This window comes from Rhinichthys klamathensis, unplaced genomic scaffold (assembly GCF_029890125.1).
Source record: "Rhinichthys klamathensis goyatoka isolate OS25496 unplaced genomic scaffold, OSU_Roscu_1.1 h1tg000579l_1, whole genome shotgun sequence".
NCBI classification, from domain to species: Eukaryota; Metazoa; Chordata; class Actinopteri; order Cypriniformes; family Leuciscidae; genus Rhinichthys; species Rhinichthys klamathensis.
In genome coordinates, this window is record NW_026607043.1 from 1,230,421 (window position 1) to 1,257,843 (window position 27,423).

Consider the following 27,423-nt stretch of genomic DNA (forward strand, 5'->3'; position numbering starts at 1 on the left):
AATGCTGAATTCTCATGTAATATGAAAAACTAGCACACACACACCTATATCAAATACCCGTACATCTCTGTAAACTTGAACAAATCAGACATAAAAAAGATGTGTTATATTACTTATCCATTCCACTAGATTCTAGTGGAATGGATAAAGATGTCACTAGGTGCGATTAGCCAATAGAGGGAGAACCTGAAGTAGAAAACAAATCATTTGATTGGTCAGACGTGATTTAGGGAAGCATAGAGGAGTCTGTAGAGCATATTATTTTGAGATGTAGTATATGCATGTATGTCTATGGTAGGTATGGAGCACAGAGAGAGATGATGAGGAATAAGCTGAGGGAGATGGGAGTTCAGAATATCACATTAAAAGGGTTATTGAGTAGTGATAGGGTTCAGACTAGAATTCTTATGACTTTCTTAAGAGAAATAGGGTTTTTTAATAGAATATAAATAAAGGTAGTATGGATGAGGGTTAAAGTATAAATATTGATGTTGTAATTATGGTGGTAATAATAATTGTTGTTATTATTATTATAATTATTAACATGCAGAATGAATGGGAGGATGTGTGTGTGTGAGTGGGAGAGGGGGATTTAGTCTGTAAACCTATTTTATGTTCGACACTCCGGAGCAGAAGGTGGCGGAAATGCACTGATAAGTTGGATGCCAACCGCCGTAAATTAGCAACAAGAAGAAGAAGTCAGACGTGATCACATGGCACAGCGTTTGCTTTTCCTGTCGTGATGTGTGTAAACATTGCACGTTTGTCTGATTGAATGTAGCGATATAATCTGACAGCGTGTTATGACGATGGTGAAGTGTGCAGTCCAAGGATGCATTAACCACAGTGATCTCAAACCGGGAGAGCAATCGAGCCGGTCGCGCAAGAGATTTTTCAGGTTCCCCAAAGACAAGGCCCGAGTGAAAGTGTGGCTGGCCGCTTTACGGGAGACTGAGCGCGAAATCACCGATCAGCATCAGATATGCGAGGATCATTTCCTGAGCCATCACATCACGCCGAACGGCATCAGTCCGGACGCGATTCCTATTATGCCCCCATTAGAAGGACCTGTCTGCGGGTGGAGCTCATGTGATGAGCAGGACGAGCACCTGGACCCAGCTGGGGAGGTGAGAAGAAGGGTGCAATGCATCTTCTGACAACCAGCTATTTATTTATAAAAGTCATTCAGTATTTTTTTTACATATAGCTTGACTTCATGGTGGAAATTATTTAGTTTAAGTATTTTAGTATTTAACTCATTTAATTTTAATGGTAACATTTATGATCATGTATTACTTTTGAGATTGATGGGTCAAGAGTTGACTATTTACACCAGCCAAATATACATATACAGCTTCTTTCTTTAAAAGATGATGCATTGGTCAAAGCTCCATAAAGCATGGCATAATACAGATAGAACTTCCACATTGTTACAATATAATAATTAAATGGTCGAATGTTAATGTGTTAATAAGATGCTCTGTCTCATATAAATCATGATCACAATACATGTGACAGTGATCATCATATTTATGAACCACTAGCCCCATTCTGAACAGATAACAAGTTTATTCATTACAAAGTGTAAGTGAAACCAAGTAAATAAATAAACATCTGCATTTACTCTTGGATTTTTCCTTTTTATCCCAAACTGAATTATTTTATTTTAAAACTATATTACTTTGTTTAAAGCTTTTAGTTGGGTCTTATTAATATTTATTATGCATATTAATTATTAATGTTATTAATCTGAGCTCCATAATAATTCTATATTTTCCATAGGTTACATTATGTTTGGCAAAACAGCTCCCTGGTGTATACATATATAGCAGCCTATATACATGCATACATACATACTACATACATTCATACAGTGCATCCAGAAAGTCACTGCGCTTTACTTTTTCCACATACATCTGTAACCAGTAATACAATTTATGAAATAAAAAATCATTACACATAAGTAAATAAAAATAAATAAAATTCATGCCGCTTGTTTAACCGAGTTATTGAGTAAAATCATTTTTAAATGTATACGCCATGATTTAATAAAAGCTTTTTATAGGCTTCCTTAAATTCTTGATGTTTTTTTTTTTTTACAATTTTTGGATTACATAAGTTGAGTAACACTGTTTAGTATAGTGTTATTAAATCTTAATTTTGTCTTGTCTTAAAAGAGCGGAGTTACTGCAGATGATGATGATGATGATTCTTATGATGAAGAGTTTGAGGATGATGATGATGATGATGATGATGATGAAGATGATGATGAAGACCACAGTGGTGCACATGATCCCCAAGGACAAAAGGACAAGGATAAAACCCAAGGACAGTGTTTCACTGGAAGGTAAGACTACATTAAAAGACTACTACAGAAAGGAATGGAACAGTATTTGTTATTTTGCCCATTCATTATATCATGTGTTTTCTTTTAGTTTAATTAGCAATCCCAACATGTATTTCGCAATCCCAACATTTAACATGAATCAAGCAAACAGTGTACCCACCGGACAAGGTATGTTCTGAAATGTTTTTAATTCATTCACTTTCTGATGCTGAACAGAATTTAAATGTACTTAGACTAAAGTTAAAAAAGCTTCCCTGAATAGTCCCATTTTTTTCATTCCAGTCCAGAATCGCTCTGACGTCGCTCTTGGACAACTGACCAAACGTTTCATGCAGCTAATTCAAACAGCTCCGAATGGAGTCCTTGATCTCAATGAGGTTACGCGAAAACTGGCCACACGAAAGAGGCGGGTGTATGACATCACCAATGTGCTAACTGGTATCCATTTAATCAAAAAGACATCCAAAAACAAGATCCAGTGGATGTAAGTTTAGACCGAAAATCTTTTCACAATTCCACATTTATTTCCACAATGTGGGATTAGATAAACAAGGCTTTATAGTTTACAAAAACAAAATCTGTTCGATGAAATTCTTAAGTTGGAACCAAGTCTAGAGGTTTGATTCTCTTAATACATCAGTAAACGATTCACGTATCTGTCTCTATGTCCAAGGGGTCCAGGAGCAGTCGGCAGCATTGGGAACCAGTGGAGCCCCAAGACAAAAGCTAACCTACTTAATCTGAAGTCAACTGAGGAGGCCCTTGACTGGCTCATCAAAGACTGCGCCCAACAGCTCTTTGCTCTGACCGACCTCAAAGACAATGCTGAATATCCTCTCACATTTTCTGACAGTCTGTGATATTATACTGTATGTCTAACAATCCTTATAGTACTTCTTTCAGTTGTTTTGGTCTTAACTGCAGTTGTACCTCAGCTTATGTGACATACGAGGACATCTGTAAGATTGGCGTTTTCAAGGACCAGACTATAATAGCCGTCAGGGCCCCTGAAGAGACCAAGCTAGAGGTGCCCACTCCCACTGAAGTAAGCTGGAAGGCCCCGAGCATTTTAGGAGTCTTAATATAAAAAAACAAAAAACGTGTATATAATATAAAATATATATTTGATCCGAGCAAGTTACAGCAGCATAATATACCTGCTGCTGTATTCACATTAATTTTAATCAGACAACACAAGAAAGAGAAAACCAATCACTCACTGATCTTGACTTAATAACTTAAGTATCCTAAATAACAGTCAATGTCTTTTTGATTCATACATTAAAGACCGTTTTATTTCCACATTTGATTATTCAAATTCTGTAGTATTTCTTACTTTGAATGCTACCGTTAAATAGATCTGTTGTACATGAAAAGCTTAAAACACGGTTTATTTTTTATTCTGTTGATTGTTATTTTGAATCTTTGTTCTTTTATTTAATAACACAAAAAATAACTATATTGTGGTGTATGTGTGTATATATATATTATTAAAATTACTTGTGAAATAAGATTTTGGTCATATTGCCCACCCCTAATTTGAATAATGATTAAAGGGCACTCATCCGATAACTGGAGGCAATATGTGTTATATGAACTTATGTTAATGTCTTGCTCTAGGAATCTATCCAGATCCACTTGAAGGGCTCCCGGGGCCCCATCCATATACTGACCTGTGAGACTGAGGGCCCGAATGATGCTGTGGATCCAGCTAACACAGAATCGCAGCTTGTCAAACCAGCTTACTTTCTAACGTTAGAGGAGAGCCGGATACACACACAACCACTTATATCAGGTTAGCTGTATGGCCTTGTTTTCTACACTCAGAATCTCAATGCCTTTTGATCACTCCGATCACTTACACTACGGTTCAAAAGTTTTGGGTCAGTAAGAATTTTTTTAAAGAAATAATACTTTTTTAAAAAGGATGCAGTAATTTGATCAAATGTGACAGTAAAAACATTTATAATGTTACAAAAGATTTCTGTGTCAAATTAATGCTGTGAAAAAATATCATGGTTTTCAAAAATATTACATTTTACATAACATTGATATTAATAAGAAATGTTTCTTTAGCACCAAATCGGCATATTAGAATGATTTCTGAAGGATCTTGTGACACTGAAGACTAAAAATTAAGCTTTGCCATTACAGGACTGAATTACGTTTTAAAATATAATAAATAGAAAACAGTTGTTTTGCAAATTGTAGTGACATTTGCTTTTACTGCATTTTTTATCAAATAAATGCAGACTTGGTGAGCATAAGAGGCATCTTTCCAAAACATAAAAAAAATCTTACGACCCTAAACCTTTGAGCGCTAGTGTAGATGTTGAAGAATAAAATTGTCTGTATCTTATTTTTTAGATTGTGTAAGTTCAGTCCACAAACATCAATATATTAAACAATATTTGCAGCAGTAAATCATTTAAGCTCAATGTGTGTAGATTGTTATTTTGTAAAGATTAACATTTGAGACCTGATTATGCAATTGATATATATATATATTAGATGCAGTATATATATATATATATATATATATAATATCTCATTGTAGTAAAGGCATCCAGAAAGTTTAAATATCAACGGCGGGAAGACAGTTGGGTGGCCGAACATTGTTGTGTCCCATTGTGTTCGGCTTCCTCAAAGTTCAACTCTGTGCTGAGCTTTCACACTTTCCCTCCGGATGAAGAAAGACGGAAAAAGTGGATAAGCAACATTCGGCGCGAGGGTCTTAGCCTCACTTCCCATACAAGAGTCTGCAGCCGTCATTTCAAGAGCGATGATGTGATCGAGCCATCGACTCCTACAGGGCGCCGTAGGCTGAAGAAAGATGCTGTACCCACCTTATTCCAGTGGAACAACTTCTCCGCTTCAGAACCACTGCAAAAGAGAACGGTTTGAAGATCCTGCACCTGTGGACCTCTTGGGACATAATTATTGTTCAGTTCCTGAACCTGCAGCAGTTGCTGTTGCATTGAATCAGGCTGTAGATTAATTGATTGAAAACGTTGTTTTATTTATTTTTTTACAGATGTTTCAAGTACTATAGCAGCTGTACAGAGTGCATAAGCACCACAAAGAAGAGCCTTTGCTTCTATCCCCTTATAATAGACTTTGTTGGCCTTTTTGGAGAGACCACTGTGCATATATTCAATCTCCTGGGGTTTAAGACATCTATTGTGATGACTTTTGGTTTGTAAATATATGGATGAGTATTTTGAACATTTGAAAGTATTTTTTTTCTAAAACTATGAGTAAACTTGAAGGTTGTATTTTGAAAAAGGTCAATTGTTTCTTGGGCCATCCGATAATGCTGTAAATTAATAAAATCTTTGATGGACCTTGGACCCTTTGTTTCCTTGTAGAGAAATAGTGGTTTGTAAATGTACACTATCTTTCATAAGTTTGAGGGCAAGAATTTTTTTGTAAAGAAACACATTTTTTAAAGGACACATTAAATGTGCAATAGGTGATCTGGGAAATGCTAACTTTAGCCTAATAGCATTGAAAGCATTCAATTCCACCCTCCCTGCATCGATGTCCAAAGCCACGCCTCCTCCGGGCACAGACCATACCAGTGAGTGACAATGTTATTGGATTACATCATGTGTCATTCACCGATGAGAAAACATGCTTGCTTGCATACAGAAGTATGTGATTGTGAAATGACTCGAGTTCAGAAGTTGACCTGTTGACATAAAGGAAAGAATGCACTGTATTTCAGCTTTATTCATATGCAATTTCAGGACATAATCGAATCTCACGGAATTATCTGCATAGGGCAAAGTCAACGGTACAGAGAACTGTGCTGTCAAACCTGACATGTAGATATTGCCACTTGTTTTCGGTTAAGAAGGAAAGTTAGGTTGTTTGCCTGCCGTTCTTCTCGCTCTGTCTGCACAGCGTATGTGAAACGCGCTGATGACGTATGCTGTCTGCGTGAACAAGCTGCGCAGTGGTGTGCAAACACACACTGACTGGGAGATTGAATGAACGTTATGGTCCTAAGCCTTCCACATATGATATTTATAAAAATACATTTAGACGCTTAACATAGTAATTGCTATCAGGATATGAAGCAGCATAAAACAATTCTGTAGAGAATCACCAATTCCACCTTTAAATTGATCAAAAGTCACAGTAAAGACATGTATAATGCTGCAAAAGATTTCTATTTAAAAAAGTGATGCTGAAAATTCAGTTTTGCCATCACAGGAATAAATTACATTTTAAAATGGATGAAAATAGAAAACGGTTTCAACTTTTCAAAGGTAGTGTAACTATTAAATTGTATAACATTACAGTGAGCTGTTTCAAAGCCACTACTTTGGCATTTTTGTCAGTTATTTTTGTAAAAATATATCTCAAGTGCTGAAAATAAATGTAAAGTCTTTTAAATGTACAGAGTAAAAGGTTTAATGGCTTGTTTGGTAACATAACATGGGGAACATAACTTGTATACAAGCAACATGGTTTAACATGTCACTTAATTATGCAAAATAAGAGTTGCTCTGCAACTGATATCTGATATAGACAAAAAACTCTGTAAAGATGAGATTAAGGATCCAAACATATTATACTTTATAAAAACATACGGTTCCCGTAATATGCATAGTACTCATTCATACGATATTTCTGCATAAAGTTAGAGGTAATTACACTTGTAATCAGAATAATTGCTAAACAAAAAAAAAGAATCCTTTTCTGAGGTCTTTTGTTTTTAAATGTCCTGTACGCCACCATTCAGCCAGAAAGAATTGGCGAATCCATTGTTAAATAATCAGTGGTCTTAGGTTTCTGTTACAAAAAGTCTGAGCATGTGATCTTAGTAAGACAGCAGTGTATGACATCATTCAGTGATGAAGTGAACAAACGCGACAGGGAAAACGCCCTTCCTGGTCGGCTCCCCATCAATGTGGCCCACCTGCAGGAAACGAGGAAGAGCCCATCAAGATCACACATGATTCAGTCAGCTGATCTGTGCATGTACTGTGTAAGTATGACTTTATACTCACCCACCACTCCTTGTCCTCCTCTCCATCTACTATTATCACCTCTCCTTCTGAGAAGGTCAGTTCATCCACGTTATCAGCCTGGCAGTTATATATGGCCTTTACCCTCTTAGGTCTCGGTTTCTGAAACAAATACAAAGCAAATGTTTTAGTTTTAACACTTAGTTACATCACAGTTCAAATGTATTTTAACAAAATATCAAGTAACATTTATTTTAAAGAAAGCTAGAACAAACACTTTTCATGTTTGCAGATGCCGCTTGGTTTGATATTTTGTAATGCAATGAAATTCCACGTTTAATTGTGGCTTAAATGTAAAAATATTTTTGGGGAAACCCTTTAAAGACTTTTAAATATTTTTTTTAATAATAATAATTTAAACCTTAAAATAAATATAACCTGTCGTTCAGGAATTTGGGTAGGATTTTTTTTTTTAAAGAAATGAATAGAGCAAGAATACATTAAATTGATCAGAAGTGACAGTAAAGAGATTTATAATGTTACCAAAGCTTTCTATTTCTAATAAATGCTGTTTATTGGGTCATTTCAATACTTAAACGGTCACTTACAGGTGGGGCCGTTCTGGGTTTGGGAGCAGGAACAGGAACAGGAGCTGGTGCGGAGGCAGATGACGGCCCGGATTTTGGAGGAAGCCGTTCTATTGGAAATCACCATTTAGACTTATTTCCATCTAACATATCATTATTCTTTTGGCTTTAGTGGTATATTTATCATATATATAAATATTATTATATTAACCTGTTTTGTCACTTGGTCGGGGGACACTGGGTGAAGCTTTATTTACATTTACATCTTTACTAAATGGACCAACGGGATCCCTGAGGAATACACAGAACAGTGCAGCTGACATAATTTAGACAATGCTAACAATGCTACTAAACCAACAGCTGAAATCTCTTTAAAGAAACACAGCATCTGATCAATGTTACTTACCGAGCAGGGGATTTCACTGGTTTGGGGGCAGGGGCTTTTGGCTGTGTGGGTATAGGTGGAGGTGGGGGTTTATTTGAAAATGAAGTGGGCAACACTGGAGCAGGTGGCACTATGGAAGCTGGTCTAACTGGGAGGGGGGGTATAACTGGGGGTGCGGAGGGTGCAGGTGGAACCGGAGACCCTTGGAGAAGAGTTGCCTTTGGATCTGGAGGCGGTGGTCTCTTGGCTGCAGGAGGAGGTGGCGGAGCAGGGGGGAGAACTACAGGAGAGACAAGACCTGTTATGCTAATGACTTATGCTTCTGCCTGCAAGAATAAAAAACTGTTTGGTTTTGGATCATTGTAGCTGGTTTCTAGTTGGTCTAAGGTGGTTTTAATTAGTTGACAAGCCGGTAGATCTGGTAGAGCATTATGGAGCAACAAACTAGCTACCATGTTAAAAAAAAAAAAAAAAACAGTCACACTTTACAATAAGGTCTCATTAGTTAACATTAGTTCATGCATAAACTAACATTTGTTAATGTTAGTTAATCATAATAGTAATGTTAGTTCACAGTGCATTAACTAATGTTCACAGATATAACTTTTGTTCTTAAAAATGTAATGTTGAGATTAACATTAACTATTGTTAATAAATGAAGTAGAAGTATTGTTAATTTTTAGTTTATCTTAATTAAAGTAGTTACATAATGTTAACAAATGAACCTTTTTTTAAAGTGTTACCACAAAAAAAAAACATTTGGGGTCATTAAGATTTTCTTAAAGAAATGAATACTTTTTATTCTGCAAGAACAAATTAAATTGATCAAACTGACAAAAAAGACACTTACAAAAGATTTATATTTCAAATAAATGCTTTCTATTCATTAAAGACTCCTGAAATGTTTTATTAGGATTTCCACAAAAATATTAAACAGCACCTGTTTTCAACAATGATCATAATAAGAAATCAGAATATTATAATGATTTCTGAAGGATCATGTGACACTGAGGACTGGAGTAACGATGCTTAAAATTCAGCTTTGCCATCACAGGAATAAATTACATTTCAAAAAAATATTAACATAGAAAACTGTTATTCGAAATTGTAATAATATCTTACAATGTTACTATTTTATTGTATTTTTGATAAGATAAATGTAGCCTTGGTGAGCATAGTTTTGTATATACTTATATATATACAGTATCAGGCTCTAGTGAGGTCAGACTCACCATATACTGAGTTGTTACTTTCTGGATTCTGAGGGTTTGAAGGGTCTGAACATGATCTCTGCCTCCCGACCGTCTCCATGGGAGGACTCCACCCTGACATCACAAACACACATAATATATGCAATTTATATATATGTTTACTTAATCTACATTTGTAGGAAAGCTACAAGAATTAAACCTATCAGAATTTACTAGCAGAAAATCCTCAACTCACTAGGCCTGAATTCTACTCACCTCTTCCTAAGGTACGAGGGGGTAGAAGAGGAATACCAGGTAAACCCAATGGCGATGGGCTAATATCAAGCATGGTGCCGTAAGTCTCGTTGCAAATCATGCTAGGAATAAAAGCCCTCTGCTTGCTATTAACCACGTTAGCCACGTCCCGTGCCAGAGCGCTCATGTTGGGCATCATGGGGCCACTGCCTGGAACAATACAGCTTACTGGACGCTCCTCACGCCTGTTGGGAATGGGCTGAAACCCAAAATCAATGACATAAGGATGAGCCAGACCGTACCAATATTCACATTAACATCTAAAGAACATCTGTGGATTGAATTATGATTCAACTATGAATTGTCTATGTCTCACTTAGTATGGTCAGATCAAATTTAAGGTTTTTTAATTTTGCAATTCGGAATCAACGTGTCAAAAATGTCACACAAAGTGCTCAATATTCCCTGTGTCCAAAAACATTTTGATCTTTATATAGAGAACTATATGACATTCACTATGAAGTGAACCATGAATGAGTCAGTAGTTTTGGTCACTGTATAATATATGAATGTGTAAAATACTTCTATTGTATATGTTCTGTGTCACATGATCCTTCAGAAACCATTTTAATATACTGATTTGGTGCTCAAAAAACATTTCTTATAAATATCAATGTTAACCCCCCCCCCCCACACACACACACACACACACACACCCCACACACACACACACACACACACACACACACACACAATCACACTTTTTTCCATTTCTTCCATTATAGAAAGTTCAAAAGAACAGCAATTAGTAATTTTTGGTAACATTATAAATGTCCTTACTGACACTTCTAATCAATTGAATGCATCCTTGCTGAATATACTATTTTTTAGGGATAGTTCCAACCCTCAAGTTGTTCCAAACCTATATAAATGTCTTTCTTCTGCTGAACACAAAAGAAGATATTTTAAAGATTTTTTTTCCATTCTATGGAAGTCAATGGGGTCCATTAACTGTTTGGTTACCCATATTCTTCAAAATATCTTTCTTTGTGTTGTTCAGCAGAAGAAAGAAATTCATACAGGTTTGTTGAGGGTGAGTAAATGATGACAGAACTTTTTGGGTGAATTATCCCTTTAAAGTTAGTATAACTGAATTAAATGTGATCTTTTGAGTACACGATTAAAAAGCATGTTAACCTTGTCTTCCATCTCATCCTCGCTCTCGTCTAAGTCATCATTATGCAGACGCCAGTCAGACTCCACATGCACATGGACATTAAACTTCCCAGTCTGCGCCTGAGTCAGCTGTAAATCACACAACACAGAAGAACACGTTGGAAAGGAATTTGCTTGAACACAATCTCAGGCAAGGCCAGGAACTTGCTCTCAAGAAAGAGAGCAAATGAATTTCTGCTGGCATTGCAAGCTGCACGCAAGATAACAAATATACACACCAGCTCCTCGCATTTTGAGTGTCTGAGACGCTGCGCCAGATCCAGAGGAGTCTCTCCTGCATCATTAGCTGCAAGAAAAACACATTTATTTTTTCTTTTCAGACTTTGTTTTTTTTTTTCATTTTCAGACATGACCAAAGAAAAAATATTTGAACCACTTTTTTATTATTTTTTCATTATAAATAATTTAGATTTTTTTTAATGCATTTTGTGTAGTTTGAATTCCTGAGGTTAAAGCAGCATATTATATGAACTCTTACTAATGGTGCCAGATGCTTTTCCTCGCAGTAGCAGCTTCATACATTCACTATTGTCCGTCAAGCAGCAGTAGTGCAGTGCTGTGCTTCCTTTGGCAGTCTGCTTATCTAAATTCCCACTGCATTCACAAACACAGGCACACACATATTGGACATGTAAAATGTCTTCATAATATGTAAAAACCATGTGTTAATAGCATTAATACTTTTAGCTGCAGTACAGAGCATCAGCTGAGCACCTGTTTTGTACAAGGAAGTCCACAATATGGAGTGAGTTCCGGTCCACCATTCGTACTGCTAGATGTAGCGCTGTCTCACCTGGTTCCTGTAAGCGAAAGGCAGAATTTGATATACATACATAAATACATTTATTGAAAAATGATACTGACACAAAACACTGTCTGTATTTATTTAGCTAAAACGAACCGGTTTATAATCATTTGTTCGTGAACTGGACTACACGTGTGGTGTTAGATGCTGTTTTTGTGTGCAGCCCGTCAGGAGAGCTCAATAAAAAGACAAAGCACAATGACTCTACGACTCACATGTTGGTTAGTCTGATGAATGGTCTCCATCAGGTCCAATCCTTCAGCGTATACCTGGATCAAAGAGAAGATGTCCCGGGACTTTACCGCGTCGCACAGTGCGTGCAGTCGGGCTGCGTTATCTGCATACTTCCGCTGAGCAAAGCGCTTCTCTGTGTATTTGGCTGTGATGAAGTCTTTTCGCACCTGCCTGAAGGACGATTGAGAGAGAAAAAGTAAAGTAATTTATGATCTGCAGACTAAATTTCCTTTTTTTTTTTTAATAGTGATTTTTTCATTTACAGCTTAAAATAAACTGAATTTTTTGAATATGTAAATAATGTTGTTATTTTAAACATGCTTAATGAATGAAATAAATTCACAAAAACAAAATAACTGTCAATGAAATCTCACATGTCACTAGAAGGGTTGGGTTTGGGAATCTCCTCTGCTGACAGGTTTGCCTCCATGATTTCATTAAATCCAGCATTGCCTATGCTGTTAGCAAGCTGCAACACATTTAATACCGTCACAACCTATATGTTTGCAATTTCTGCCAAACAAGTACCAAGTTGTAACAAGAATTTACCAAGAGTTCAGACGTGCCCAAGACATCCAGTGTCAGAGACTGTATTCTGGAGTAGTGGACCCCCATTTCCCTATGGATTCCAGAGCATTCTATGCAAATCAACACACCCAGGTTCGTGGAGAGCCATGTTGGATCTGCAGTGACAACAAGCGAAAAGCCGCAGACGTATCATCAAAACTCTGATCTAAATAACAATAAAACAAGTTCTACTGGGATGACTAAGTTTCATACAATGTACAAAGAGAAGTTGAAAGGCCAGATGCAAAACAGGAAGCACAGGGTGTAGATTTTCATTTCTTTTTAAAAGCAGTACAAGCTGAGGCAATAATCACGGCCTGCTAAAATATCTATTTGAGTTGGTGCAAATCAAGCGTAAAACAACAAAAACAATTCAGTAACTTATTTGACTCAGCCATCATTTACATCCTTACATGTTTTGTAGCGAAAATGTTAAATGATGCTGTTTGTGAATAAATCATTTATAGTTGTATTATTTTAGCATTTAGTTTAAATCTTTCTGTTAATCCTGCCACCCTAATAAAAGGCTTCATTGTTTCGTTTTGTTTTGTTTTGTACATGATAAATACTACTGCAAAAATAAGTGATATCAAATAGTTATATACAATACCGTTCAAAGTTTCAGTTTTTTGAACGGTAGTGATGGTAGAAGGCTGCAATGTTGAAAATAATTGTGCTGCTTAATATTTTTGTGGAAACAGTGAAAAAAAAATTTCAGACCCCAAACTTTGGAACGGTAATGTATATATTTAAATTCTAAAAATTCTTTAAAAAAGTGAGAGAGGTCAGAGGTCACTCTTCCACTGGAACTAGACTCACATACGGCCGTTACCGGAAGCCAGAGATTAAAGTTTATACAGTTTATATAGTTTTTCTTTTCTTACAAAAATGCATTGCAGCGCTTCAGAAGGCCTTTATTAACCCCCTGGAGCCGTATGGATTACTTTTATGATGGATGGATGTGCTTTTTGGAGCTTTAAAAGTTTAGGCTCTATTCACTCCCATTATGAAGCTTGGAAGAGCTGATATTTTTTTAAATAACTCTGATTGTGTTTGGCTGAAAGAAGAAAGTCATATACACCTAGGATGCCTTGAGGGTGAGTAAATTATGGGATAATTTTCTATTTTGGGTGAACTATTACTTTAACCACTAGGTTACATCACTTCTATATTGCTTACCGGAAGCTCCACAGTCACAGCACACATCATTGCCACTCATCTTCTTCACCTCTCCCACAATAGCCTTAGTCAGCTCCCGTACAATGTTGTTCTCACACTCGTTCTGATCATCCTTAAAGGCGTTGTTCAGGGCCTCCTCTTTACTATTCTGGAGCACAGACACCCATCTGAAATAGAGAGATACAGATGAAAAGATAGAGGTGATAGACATAATAATTACATTCCACATGATATTCACAATATATATAATGTGATATATATATATATATATATATATTCTGTAAAATCTCTATCATGTTAAACCATCATATGAGCACACACTCTCACACACACACTCACATTTGACACTCTGCCTCGTCCTCTGCCTGGAAGTGATACGTTCTGTCATCTAGAAGATGGAAGAGAACAGTAAGTGAATAAAGATGATCAACCAACCATATGAGCCGTGTCAGACTCTGAGAATACTGGTATTTATGACTGTATTGTGCTGTGACTGTGCTAGTATATTACGGGATATAAGATCAAAGCTTTTTTTCTCATCTGGGTTACGCTTCACTTGGCAGGTTAAGAGGTTCAGGTTTGCTGGCGGTGTGTTGGCCTGCAAGAAAACGAGAGATAGAGCAAGAGAGAAAGAGAAAATGTAAATTTATTACCCTCTAAAATGTTAATATAAATATTAAATATTAATAAACTGATATTATATAATACATTTAATAAATATATGTAATACAAATATTTTTTGTATTCTTGACAAATGCTATTAAAATTATAATATATTCTTATAATAGATATACTGTATATCTAATTATATATTTATTAAAATTATGCAAGCTTGTAAAACTAAAACATCATTCTGAAAGGAGAAACGAGTGCCTGTTTCGTTCCCCTACCGTTCCATGAGAAATAGTCAATAGGCCATTTTTCACAGAGCACTTCCTTTTCTGCCAAACCTTCCTCAGTCTGTAATATCAAGAAAAAGCCTTCATCACACAAACTTTACAGAACATTCACTGGCCAAAAAAAAAGTTCTCAATGCTTGTTAATATCTTTAAAGCACCAGACGAACTCACCCCTCGCTGCGTTTGAGAAGCATCCCAGAGCGCTCAGTGCCGTGAGCTTTATTGCCCTGCAGTTGGTGAAGACTATAGCCAGCACTCTGCTTTGCCTGAATGTCCTTTCACCATAAATACAAACAAAACAACAAGAGTTACCACAGAAATGAAGCAATCTTCCTATCAATCATAGTTTACAATCATTTGGAGATGGCTCACCTCTTTACACTCTGACTGCAGGGCAGATTTAAGAATATCTTTCAGCTGCATCAGCTGTTTCCTTTCTGCATCTTGTGTCTGCTTGTTCTGCGATTCACACACAAATAATAACAAAAATATGAAAAAAAAAAAAATACACCTTCAAAAGAGCAGACAGTAATATCAAAAAACGCACTGCTGTTAAGTCCGTGGCAAGTTTTTCCATGAAAGGTTTTAGATTGTCCACAACTTTTATCCCATCCTGAAAGAAACTGTGAAGAAAAATGAAATATGATGTCAAAATACTCAATTAAATATGAAACATATTGTTACTGGGATATATAGGCCTGGTTTCACAGACAGATTAGGCCTTAATTTCAATATAAGTAGCCATTTAAGTAGCTTTTATAAACGTGCCAGAAAAAAACATTACTGGTGTGCATCTTGAGACAAAATAGTTGCTTTCAGTTTTAGTCCTGGACTCGGCTTAAGCCTTGTCTGTGAAACCAGGCAATAATATTAAACAATATTATAAATAAACATACTTGCACTGAGCATGAAAGTATTTGATGAGGTTTTGGAGCAGGTCAACCCCCTTCTTGACTTTAATTTCATTCACTTTAATGAGATACTGCAAAACAAAGCACATCAAACACTTCAGCACAAAACAATCATTTCAATTGCTTTCTATCAGGAAAATATCTTTTTATATTTCATGAAGATATATGATGATATTGGCTGACAAGTTTAGTTTCAACTTGTATGGATTGCAATATTTTATGTACAGCTGTACTATTGCTGTGCTAATCTTCACACTCTGCTCTTACTGATGGAAGGTAAAATCACTGAAGATTGGCCACTGTATTGGCTAGTGTTTCAGTTTCATTGTCATTGTCCAACCCCAGGACCACCATTGCTGCCCAATTAAAAAAAAAAAAAGGAAAGTCCCTGCTGATGTTGGCTGTATATGAACCACATTCCTTACTTCACACATCTGAAGCTGAAAAAGGCGTCTCTCTTTCTCCATCTCTTCCGCAATCTCCCCTCCGCTGATCTCTGTTCTGATCAGACCGTGCTGTTTGGCATGTTCCCGTTTTTCTTTCTCAATCTTGCTCCTGTGAACAAGTTTAGTGCATTGGCATGAAAAAACATTAGTCTTTCATCAATGCCTCATAATGCTCAGAATGCACAAACAAACCATAAATGCTGGTGTTGATGTTTACTTGAGGTATGGCCCCAAATTGCGCTAAGCTCTTCAGCTATGCTACAGGCTCATGAATTACGCTCAAACATCTGAAATGAATAAACCTCCCCTTCCTCTGCATAGTGGATCAAAATAAACTGATCTACAATCATTAAAACTCAGCAGGAATGTGATTATTTTCATGCATCATGCTGTAAGAAGGTACTGGAATATCTAAAAGCATAACGCCCCACAGAGTGTATAAGGCTCAAGTTTAAATTTCACTGATTTGTAATTATTACTTGTTTATATTTTTTCTGAGATATTACAGTAAGAGGTTAATAGGTGCTTACAGTTTAGTTTCGTAATCCTTCCATGCTTTATCAAAAGGCTTTTTCAAATCCTGCAAAAACAAACGAGAACACAGTTAACATGATAATCAAGTCTTAAAGGTCAAAAAATTCAATACACACTTAAGCAGACCAACATGATCACTGTATTTATATGAAAGATGTTTATGTATACAGTATATACATGAAATTTTGGTTCATTACAGTTTTTCACAATTGCTAGGACACTAAACCCCATTATCTGAATCAAATTCTCAATAGCCTAAACCAATTTGTCGAATTTGCACTCTTTCTGCCAAACTTTAAACAAGTTCAGGCAGTTAGACACTGTTTCATGCACTCTTTATGCATTTGTGTTGCAAAGCGCTAAATACAGGCAGACAATAGATGGAAACAATCTGAGAGGGAGAGGAGGAAGAGTATGAGTAAGAGGAGGAAGAGGAAGAGGACGAGGAAGAACAAGGTGCGGAGAGTGTTGTCAAGACTGGATCTGGCACACTAGGGTTTTTTCTTTTGCCTACAAAGAGACAACATTGCCTGTGATGTGGACAAAGTCCTCAACAATATTGTTTTTCTTAATTGCTAAAACACTAAACCCCATTCTCTGAACCAAATTCTCAATAGCCTAAACCAATTTGTCGGACACTGTTTGCAAATCTCGTGCACTCTTTTTGCAAAACTCTAAACACATTCTCACTCACTAAAACACATTTCACACTGTGGTGCACTTGGTGTTGCAAAACGCTAAACTAGCTGTGCTAACATGCTTTTCATTTTTACTGTAAACTTTTTGACTTTTGCAGTTGGGTCACTGTATGTTTTCACAGTATGCAAGTGCTAAATACAGACATTCAATACTATACAATAGTCAGTACAATACTATACTTGCAGTGCATACAGTATACAATTTATTCACCTTACTACTGTACATTGCGATTACTATACTTTTTTAGGTAATTGCAAAATTAGTTTACTTTGTTACAATATACTTTGTAACTGCATGCTTTGCATTCTGTGTTCTCCATTTTTTGATGTAGTGTCTAGCGAATTATCTGTAGTGTTTTTACAGTAACAATTGCTAAAACATTTCTTGAAACCTTCACCCATTTTCTCACAACATTAAACACAAATCCCAAACTTTCAAACTAAACTCACAAAACCATTTACTCTTCTGGCTTCAAAACTTCAAAACCCTTTCACCTGATCATACACACGAGTCAACAAAATAAGCACTATAGATCATTCATTAGACACTACATCAAAAAATGGAGAACACAGTATCCAGTATGTTACAGAAAAAAATGTAATATAGTAAAAAAAATATTGCAATTACATAAAAAGGTAAAGTAATTGCAATTGATTAAGGTGAATATATTGTATACTGTATGTACTGCAAGTATAGTATACTGAATATTGAATAGTAGGCCTATTGAATGTCTGTATATTCAGCACTTACATATTGTAAAAATACTGCAGTCCAACTACAAAGGCCAAAAAGGTCAAATAAAATTCTAAATGAAAAGCATGTTACGGTACACTCAAATATTGAAAGTTGTGCAACTGCTAAATCAAGGTCAATGAGAGATTGATTCTGCTTCAGCATCATGTCTTCCTGCTGGCTCTGGCCTGAGGACTTTGTCCACATCACAGGCAATGTTGTCTCCTGCCAGATGAAGGAAAAAACCTTCTAGTCTGACACATCCACCCTTGACAACACTGTCCACACGTTGCTCTTTCTCGTCCTCATCCTCTTCCTCCTCTTACACGTACTCTTCCTCCTCTCCCTCTCAGATTTGTTTCCATCTATTGTTCATATCATCATTCAGTGCACCTGTGTCACCTGTACACTGAGTCTGAACTGGCTCATATTTCATACAGTTGGTTTGATCACATAAGTGTGAACAATTTTGAATCGTTGTGTGTTAACGATGACAACTGTTTTAGTTTTGTTTAACTTTTGCCTGCATGTGTTTAGTGTTTTGCGACACAAATGTATCTCAGTGCGATATGTGTTCTAATGACTGAGAATGTGTTTAGAGTTTTGCAAAAAGAGTGCATGAGATTTGCAAACAGTTACTAACTGCCTGAACATGTTTAAGGTTTTGCAGAAATAGTGATTTATTCGACCAATTAGTTTAGGATATTGACAATTTGGTTCAGTTTAGTATTTTAGCAATTCAGAAAAACTGTAATATTGACTTGCTGTGAGTATGATCTGAAAGCATTGTTTCATTTTGAGCACAGATAACATGGTTTTGAGGCAATTGTTTGATTTTGCCAGAAGAGTCAGAGGTTCTCTGAATGTAGTTTGAAGATTTGGTTTTGTGATTAAGGTTTTGAGAAAGTGGGTGATGGTTTTGAGAAATGTGTTTTAGCAATTCAGAGAAACTGTAATTGACTGTATATTGTGTGAAAACAACATGAATCGTGTTAATGGTATGGTCACAACAGACGGATGTTGTGCTTTTTGTGTTTAGAGTTTTGAAAATGTGACTACAGATTTGACAAAAGTATGTTAGCAATTGAAAAAATCTGTAAAGTATTTTTACAGTATGCAAGTGGTAAATATAGACATTCAATACTATACAGTATTCAGTACAATACTGTACTTGCAGTGCACACACAATATACAATATATTCACCATACTTAGATTAATATACTTTTATAGGAAATTGCTAAATTTGTTTTCTGCATGCAATATACTTTTTTTGTAACCTCATGTTCTGGATGCTGTGTTCTCCATTTTTTTATCTAGTGTCTAATGAATGATCGGTAGTGTTTATATATTGACTGATGTGTGTATGATCTGAAAGCATTGTTTGATTTTGAGCACAGGGGAGATAGTTTTGAGGCAATTGTTTGATTTTGTCAGAAGAGTCAGAGGTTCTCTGAATGTAGTTTGAAGATTTTGATTTTTGTTAATGGTTTTGAGAAAAATTTGTGATGGTTTCAAGAAATGTGTTTTAGCAATTCAGAAAAAATATATTTTTTAAAGAAATTAATACATTTATTCAGCAAGGATGCATTCAATTGATAAAAAGAGACAGTAAAGACATTTAAATTGTTACTTTTAAAAAGTTATTTTAAATAGTAAAACTATTTCAATATTTTACTATATTCTTGAACAAATAAATGCAGCCTTGGTGAGCACATTATATATATATATATATCCACATCATTGCATACCCCTTTTACTCCTTTGAGGTCTCCCTTCAGCAGGCTGTCTAGTGGGAAAGTGATGATGTTATTCATGTTCTGCAGCTGTGGGCAACAAAATGTGATATGAGGAGATTCAAAATGAAGTGTATAGTCTGTATATAATAACAAGTGTTAAAACACTGAGTGTGTAAAAACACTCTGCATGTAAACCCATAGTGTCTCATGAAATGGTCTACAGTATATGGATGTCGGAGACTAGCTCACCAAGTTCTTCAAGAGACCGGTGAGCTCTTTGGTGAAACTAGCAAATTTGAGGAAGTAATTGGACATCTCAGGATCGTCTTTGTACACGGAGTTATCTGTAAACCTCTCCAGTGCCTGGATGTATTGCTCCTCATTCTCTACGTGAGCTGAAGACACACAGAAACAGTCTGTTCATTTACCGATCCGCATTTATTTATTATATACAAATGTTTGTTTGATGATAAAGGATACTTTGATACTTTGATTGGTGCCTTATGAAGCTCATATGTTTGTAACACACTTTGCTTGACCTTATCACAGTGTTTCATGCGGGCATGAGCAAACTCTTGTCACGTGGGCCTTTTCCATTCCTACCGCTTGCAAAAGAACATACTTCCTAGTTTATGACCAGAGTGCTGTAGAAAATAGCGTGGTAACCACTCCCAGGTACTGCACTGTACAGCAAAAGGCCAACAGGCTGTTTAAGATCTGGTTTAATATAAAGAATAAACAGTGTGCTAACAAAGTCTCTTCCTTCACTAGAGGCATTTCACTAAGAAGGAATTACAGCTGATTTAATATTTATTCTTAAATGATTTTATAAATGAGTTTTGTGTGTCTTTCTCTTTATCATGGCTATGTAAAGCACTCTGAAATGTCACTGTGTATAAAATGGGCTGTATAAATAAACTTGCACTGCCTTGCCTTGTTTAGCATCTGACTAATAATATAACATTATGCAAATTTGGTAAAGCTGCAAATGTGTCCAAATGTACTATAAGAAAAAAGGAGAGTTTGTATTAAAAAGTATGACATTGTTTTTAACTGGACTGCAGGTGGATAGAGAATAAGCAGGTGCTGAAATACAAGCGTTTCAACTCTTTTCAGAATGTGACCCATTTTACACCACGTCACAGGGCACTAATTTTGATATCCGTGTATTATTTAATTATATATGTGTATTACATTTGAATTAGCCTTTTTTTTTTTTTACTTTTCATCTTATTTTAGTTCAAGTTTTAGTAATTGTTTTATCTTTTGTCATTTGTATTAGTTTTAGTTTATAAATATATATATATATATAGTATACATAGAACTTTAGCCACCGATCACTCATGCTTAATCACATTTTGCAGATTTTGCGCAAAAAGAGCCAGGTGAAGTTGACAGACTTGTGGCCTAAAATCTGTGATTTTTGCGCTTAATTTATTTTTATTTCAGTTTCAGTCATTTTAGTACTTCAACTAAAAAAACTCTTTTCAGTTAGTTGCAAATGCAACATATTTTAAGTTGAAGTTTTTCATCTAATATTTATATTTTATTTTATTTCAGCTTTATTTAAATGAACAAAAAGCCCTTTTTAATCATTTTAGTTTCGTTTTCTGATGGTTGGACAGAAATGGGTGAAAGATGTTCTGCCCAAACTGTCAAACTGACATCATCAGAGAAGAATCAGTGAAGATTTAAGAGGGGAAGCAAATTTTCAGATTTTGATTATAATGAAAAACAAAAAAAAATCTGTGGATTAACTTGTGCGGATTAATTGTTCACCACAAAAGAAGTAACGTGCGCTAACAAAGTAAATAGAAAAAGAAAGAGAGAGGGGAAATAAGCAGGTTCCTGCTAGAACAGGTATCGGTGTTCCTGGTAAGAATGAGAGGAATGTGTGAGGTAGAGCACAAAACCTTGCTCACTACTAGAGTAACAATGACCTGAATCACACTGTATATGAAACCAAAAGCTTTGTCCTGGCTATTGTTATCATATGATATTGTTTAGATAAATTGGGTTACCAGAACAATTGCACACTTGTCTATACGTTCAAAAACTAAACTGGTGAGCTTATTAGTGCAAAGTTATTGGTTATTGATTAAAGCTCAGAGGCAAATGGTCATTTTTGTAATCAGAGATCGTCTTTTCACCATAGAAATGAATCAGAAGTGCCGCAAACTGAATCATACCTGTTTCGCAATTGTCCATGACTTCTCTTATAAAACAGCTTTTTTTTCAGTGTAAACTCTAAAAATAGATCAATCCAAAACAAATGTTTAAGAGCAAACACAAGATTAGCCGATGGGCTGTCGACTCATTAAATGATAAGCAGTTTATTCAGCGTAGTGAAGCCTCTCATACATTAAAAACACGACCTCTGGTTTCCTTCCCTGCATACCGCAGCGTTTAGCAGGCATTACGCTTTTTTTGCTAACCTTGCAGGATTGCCTTGAAGAGGCTTTGTTTGTAATACTCACTCAGACCAGAGTTGTTTATGGCCTTGACTGACTTCTTCATTTTTTGCAGTACACTGCGGTCCAGATCCAACGCCTGCAAAACAACATTCTGATGAATACCTTGTTCTGCATTAAGTAGGTCAAACTATTATAACAAATAATTTGTAACCCAGTTTTGTACAGTGTGGTTTATACTTCCCTCTCACACACACACACACACACGACACAATGCTTTTACATCCAGACGTACTCAGATAGCCTGTAATTTAGCCACCCATCACTCATGCTGAATCACACGCTGGGAATTTTGCACAAAAAGAGCCGAGTGAAGTAGACAGACTTGTGGCCTAAAATCTGTGTTTATGCAGGAGTCATGTCTAGTACGACACCAAGACAAAACCTTCTGACGAGGGACTGCCAAAGCTGACAACACTCATTTCCCACTTTCACAGTCTGACATTGAGCATAAAGAGCATTTAACCATCAATGACATATAATACCGTTCAAAAATTTGGGATCAGTAAGAAGATATTTTTATAGATTTTTTTATAGAAATGAATACTTTCTTTAACACATTAAATTGATCAAAAGTGGCAGTGAATACAATTTTAATGGAACAAAAGATTTCTATCTCAAAAAATTGTGTTCTTTTGAACTATTTATTCATCAAAGAATCCTGAAAAAAAACATGTAGCCTATCATGGTTTCCACAAAAATATATTAAGAAGCACAACATTGATAATAATAAGAAATCTTTCTTGAACAGCAAATCAGCATATTAGAATGATTTATTTTCTGGAGGATCATGTGACACTGAAGACGGTAATGGCTGCTGAAAAGTTTGCTAATTTTGCATCACAGGAATAAATCTCATTTTAAAATATATTAAAATAGAAAACAGTGATTTTAAATAATAATAACATTTCACATTACTGTATTATTATTATTTTTTTATCAAATAAGTACAAACTTTTTGGCAGTAGTTTAAATCTATTTAATAAGTTAGTAATTTTTTTAAATGGGTACATTTTATCTAAAATACAGAGAAAATATAGCCTGGATGCCAGCCCGAACCCCGCCCACAACATTTTTTGGTCGGGAAGACCACTGACTAGAATATGAGTATGACAAAGTCAGGCTAGAGTAAATATGGATACTGTCTATAAATTGTTTACTCAAATAAAATGTGTTTCCCTATTTAATTGGACTTAAGTATTTTAAAGTAAAATTTCTTAGTTTTAGAAATGGACTGAAGAAATCAACAGTCCATTTCTTGTGTAAGCTCAGTAAAATGGACAGAAATAGAAAAGACTGTCAAGATGACCTGCAAAAAATGCATTTGTTACTTTTAAAGATACATGAAATAATAATAAAAAAATTCCTTGGGAATGTAACTAAACAACTGGGTTTCAATAATACTAAATAAAGTACGAAATACTCCAACAAATATTCAAGTATAACAATGAAGTATAAAAAATACAATAGAATACAATAAGAACAATAGTAGCCTACTACTATACACCCCTATTTACATAGGTTCTGATGTCTGTTCAGGTGCGACACTTTGCAGGCATTGGCCTTGAGTATCAGAACAGTACAATCTGAGCTCACCGGTTTACAAAAGACAGAGAGTGACCAGCAGGGCTGCATACACAAAAATGGTGAGTAGACGTGTATATGCGAGAAAGAGACTAGACGGGACAAGCTGGGACAAGAAGTGGGGCAGCCATCCCGCCTTAGCCTTAAGGAATGAGAAAAGATGAAGGGAAAGAAAGAGAGAACAGAAAAGGCGAGAAAGAGATGGGAGATATTAGCTGCACTGGGGTTTTCATCAAAGGCAAGTCTCAGCAGGACACCACGCACAGAGATGGAAGAACCGGAAACAACCAGAAAAAGTATATAACTGCCATTTTTATGGCATCTGTGGGTGTATGCAGTCCTCATGCTACACAGAAAAAGCATATCCAAGTATTTGAAGGGTTTGACTAAATAACCCAAGCATGTGACATCACTGTATGTCTAAACATGTGGTGGCTGCTTTGTATAGATGAGCAAACTTATGCATAAAGAAATTTGCACAAGATCCAGGTCCAGAGTTTACATAAACCATGAACATGTGTTTACCTCAGTTACTTCCTCCATTGAGGCTAAATGCAAATGGGGTAGTGTCAAAGGGCAACTCATAAAGAGAGTCTCCCTCTATTTATCCCAGTCACATGAAGACGCCAGTTCCTCTAAGAGCCCGGAGCAGTAAATTTTACTCATGCCTGCTTTTAAAAAATCACATTCAAAACGTAAGAATCTCCTTTATGAAGAGATTTATTTGAGAGGAGTCAAAATCAACATGCTGATTCTTTGTCATCAGTTATGACTGACACGTTCCCCCTTCATCAGAGGTCAATATCCTAAGTTCAAGTTTGGAGTCAGAATGCAGTATCTCAATAAAAGAAGAAGAGCTGTTGAGTTTTATTTAGATTAATCTTAGACATCAGTAAAGTTCAGCCTGATCTTTTCAACCATTAAAACAGGCTGACAGAGTTCAGAACGATTCTCACAAACTATGCTCTTTTATATTTCCATTGAAGAATTTTCAAACTAATGCAAAACTTTACAAGAACTGTTTTAGCAAGTACAGAACACACATAGTTGTTTCCATTCCTAGAAATAAATATATACAAAGTGAATACACAAAGTTTTTTTTTATTCTAATTCTACCTGATCTAACTATTAAAATGTAGGTAAATCAGTTACTGATGTTACCACATAAAAACACATAGGTAGGTTATCTGACATGGTGTTATTACAGTGTAAGTTCAATATTTCTATTACCTTCTAGTTATAAAAAAAATATGATTTACAGTACCCATCATGTGGACTAAATACTAATAAATAGTATCATGCAGGTCAAGCCTTGCACACTACAAAACAAATCCAACTTCCAAATCAATTTAAAAGATTGAACTATGAAATGTTAGCATTACATAAATAGTTAAGTCCATTTAAAAAGCTGCTGTTTGATCACTTGACTAATTTGTTTTTAGTCAAAGGATGAGGACTTGTGATAACATAAATATTTGTTATTCAGAATTAATAGATGTTTTTGCTCTATTTTGTGTTTTGGATTATATTCTGTTAATCACCGTTTGAGTGATTAATGTTCACTTCAGTGAAATTCCTTCCATTTCAAGGAGTATGAACAACTTGTTTTGGTGAATAAGTAACTCCACATAGCTTCTTTAGTTAGCTCAACAAACCAATAAATAATAAAAAGTTATACATCATTATTACTGTCTGTAAAGTGAATGCTCAGCTTAACGTAATATGCAAGCTTAGTGAAATTGGATCAACTAGTAAAAAACAGTGTTTATAAAAAAGGTTTTATGTTTGATGAAAACCCAGACAATGGTTTAGTTGATGCAGTATAGGCTAATGTTCCCGATAAGTTGAGTATACTCAAATTTCTCCTTAGCTAGTTATCTTAAGTTGTCGAGTTTTCTCAACTTCATTTTCTATTTTATTTTTTAACAGTGTTTTATGGCACAATCATGCTACTTACATATTTAGTATATGGAACTCCAAGGAACTGTTTTGGATATGTGTCCATACCAATGCCAATGACACTTTCTTTATTTTTATTAGTGGGATCTTGTGAATAGTGTTATATGTTTATCATTTTAGTCTTATAAATTATTCCACTGCACCATAGTTTTATATTTGTCTAATTTGTGTAATATCTGTAGACCTAGCCTATTTGTTAATGACAGCTCTATTACCTCAGACATGCACAGGCCTTTTTAAATGGATGCATACAATCTGCCATATGCATCCATTAATAACAAATCACTGTTATGGTAAATGTATGATATCTGTACCATTATGTGAACACTGTAGTACTGGCTTTGAGACTAAAACTTAAATAAGTTAAGAGTGGTGTCAACATAACAGACTAGTAGTCCATTTATTTCATAACACTGCGATAAGCTACATGAGAAAGCTGAACATGGGCGAGGTTCACTTCCAACAGGGGATACGTTGAGCTTTAGTGCTACAAGGAAGTCATTTTCCAGGCTCCTTTTGTAAAATAGGCTATTTTATAGTACATAGCTACTAAAGGAAACCTATAATCTGGGGTTAGACCGCAGACTTTCTATAATAGATACAGTTTAGAATTGTGTATTGTGCACTTCGCGTTAGTCTGTCAATTGTACGGTACATCGTATAACTGACAACTGTAAAGGTGCCTTACCTCTTCCAAAGTGGCAACTGTATTCCTACAGTTGACCATGCGTGAGAAGAACACTGATGTTGTTGGCGCTTTATAGTCCTCATTGGTAATGTCCATAAACTCCGGAACTGTCAGTTGATCAGGCATGATTATTCCCTTTAAATCAACACTACATCCAAGACAAGAAACATAAAGTTTGTTTAAAGTTGCACTTTACTAAAAGACCGCACAAAACCCGAATCAAACTCAGTCCGTATCAGTCATTTCTTAAAGTTTTCAATTCAAAAAGTTTCGCTTTAAGTCCAAAATGATTAAAAAGAAAAAGAGGCAATGAGAAGTAAATTCGTGTTTGAACAGGAGTGTTGAACAGCTCCATCACACGCGCAGATGACCAGATCAACACTTCTGGATTTCACCCATCCTACCTGTACAGTAGAAGTTTAAGTTACACGATTTGTAGGCGGAACCGCATCACCCGTCAATCATTTCCAATCCGCCAATGAGAGAGAACCTCCCGACCGTAAACTAACGCTGAAAACCTGAAGAGCCAAGCCGAAAAGTTGAAATAATGTTAGAAAAAATATGTTTTTAACTTACACATTTTTCCAGATATAATTTCTTTCTTTCTTTCTTTCTTTCTTTCTTTCTTTCTTTCTTTCTTTCTTTCTTTCTTTCTTTCTTTCTTTCTTTCTTTCTTTCTTTCTTTCTTTCTTTCTTTCTTTCTTTCTTTCTTTCTTTCTTTCTTTCTTTCTTTCTTTCTTTCTTTCTTTCTTTCTTTCTTTCTTTCTTTCTTTCTTTCTTTCTTTCTTTCTTTCTTTCTTTCTTTCTTTCTTTTTCAGTTTAATGCGTTGAAAATATTTAGAAATCTATAGTGTGTGTGTGTGTTTGTGTTCGAAAAAAATACTTCGATTGAATTCGTTTTCCTTTATTATTTTTATTTTTTTTCTATCCAAAATTGAGTATGCATTTCAGTATAATTTGATAAATTATTTAACTATCTGATTATAACCTTTATTATGTTTC

At 35.5% G+C, this 27,423-nt stretch overlaps 2 protein-coding genes across 2 annotated transcripts; one reads left to right on the top strand and one right to left on the bottom strand.

Annotated features, from left to right (window-relative positions):
• Window positions 1-704: 704 nt before the first annotated feature.
• Window positions 705-5,697, top strand: e2f6 (E2F transcription factor 6). The gene is made up of 8 exons (XM_056240136.1): window positions 705-1,127; window positions 2,178-2,347; window positions 2,436-2,499; window positions 2,581-2,831; window positions 3,021-3,176; window positions 3,278-3,392; window positions 3,968-4,142; window positions 5,382-5,697. The coding sequence occupies exons 1-8, from the start codon at window positions 804-806 to the stop codon at window positions 5,417-5,419; spliced, it is 1,293 nt and encodes a 430-aa protein (XP_056096111.1). The 5' UTR covers window positions 705-803; the 3' UTR covers window positions 5,420-5,697.
• Window positions 5,698-6,533: 836 nt separating this feature from the next.
• asap2b (ArfGAP with SH3 domain, ankyrin repeat and PH domain 2b) lies at window positions 6,534-26,839 on the bottom strand. Its single transcript, XM_056240102.1, has 28 exons — window positions 26,422-26,839; window positions 22,197-22,269; window positions 19,969-20,114; window positions 19,732-19,806; window positions 16,548-16,597; window positions 15,997-16,126; window positions 15,557-15,642; window positions 15,208-15,283; window positions 15,033-15,119; window positions 14,832-14,935; window positions 14,652-14,721; window positions 14,272-14,359; window positions 14,101-14,149; window positions 13,762-13,928; window positions 12,565-12,698; window positions 12,390-12,484; window positions 11,997-12,186; window positions 11,691-11,776; window positions 11,455-11,570; window positions 11,195-11,262; window positions 10,938-11,045; window positions 9,762-9,999; window positions 9,528-9,620; window positions 8,317-8,575; window positions 8,122-8,201; window positions 7,932-8,020; window positions 7,366-7,485; window positions 6,534-7,274 (listed from the first exon to the last, which is right to left on the bottom strand). The coding sequence occupies exons 1-28, from the start codon at window positions 26,545-26,547 to the stop codon at window positions 7,200-7,202; spliced, it is 3,078 nt and encodes a 1,025-aa protein (XP_056096077.1). The 5' UTR covers window positions 26,548-26,839; the 3' UTR covers window positions 6,534-7,199.
• Between the last annotated feature and the right edge of the window lie 584 nt (window positions 26,840-27,423).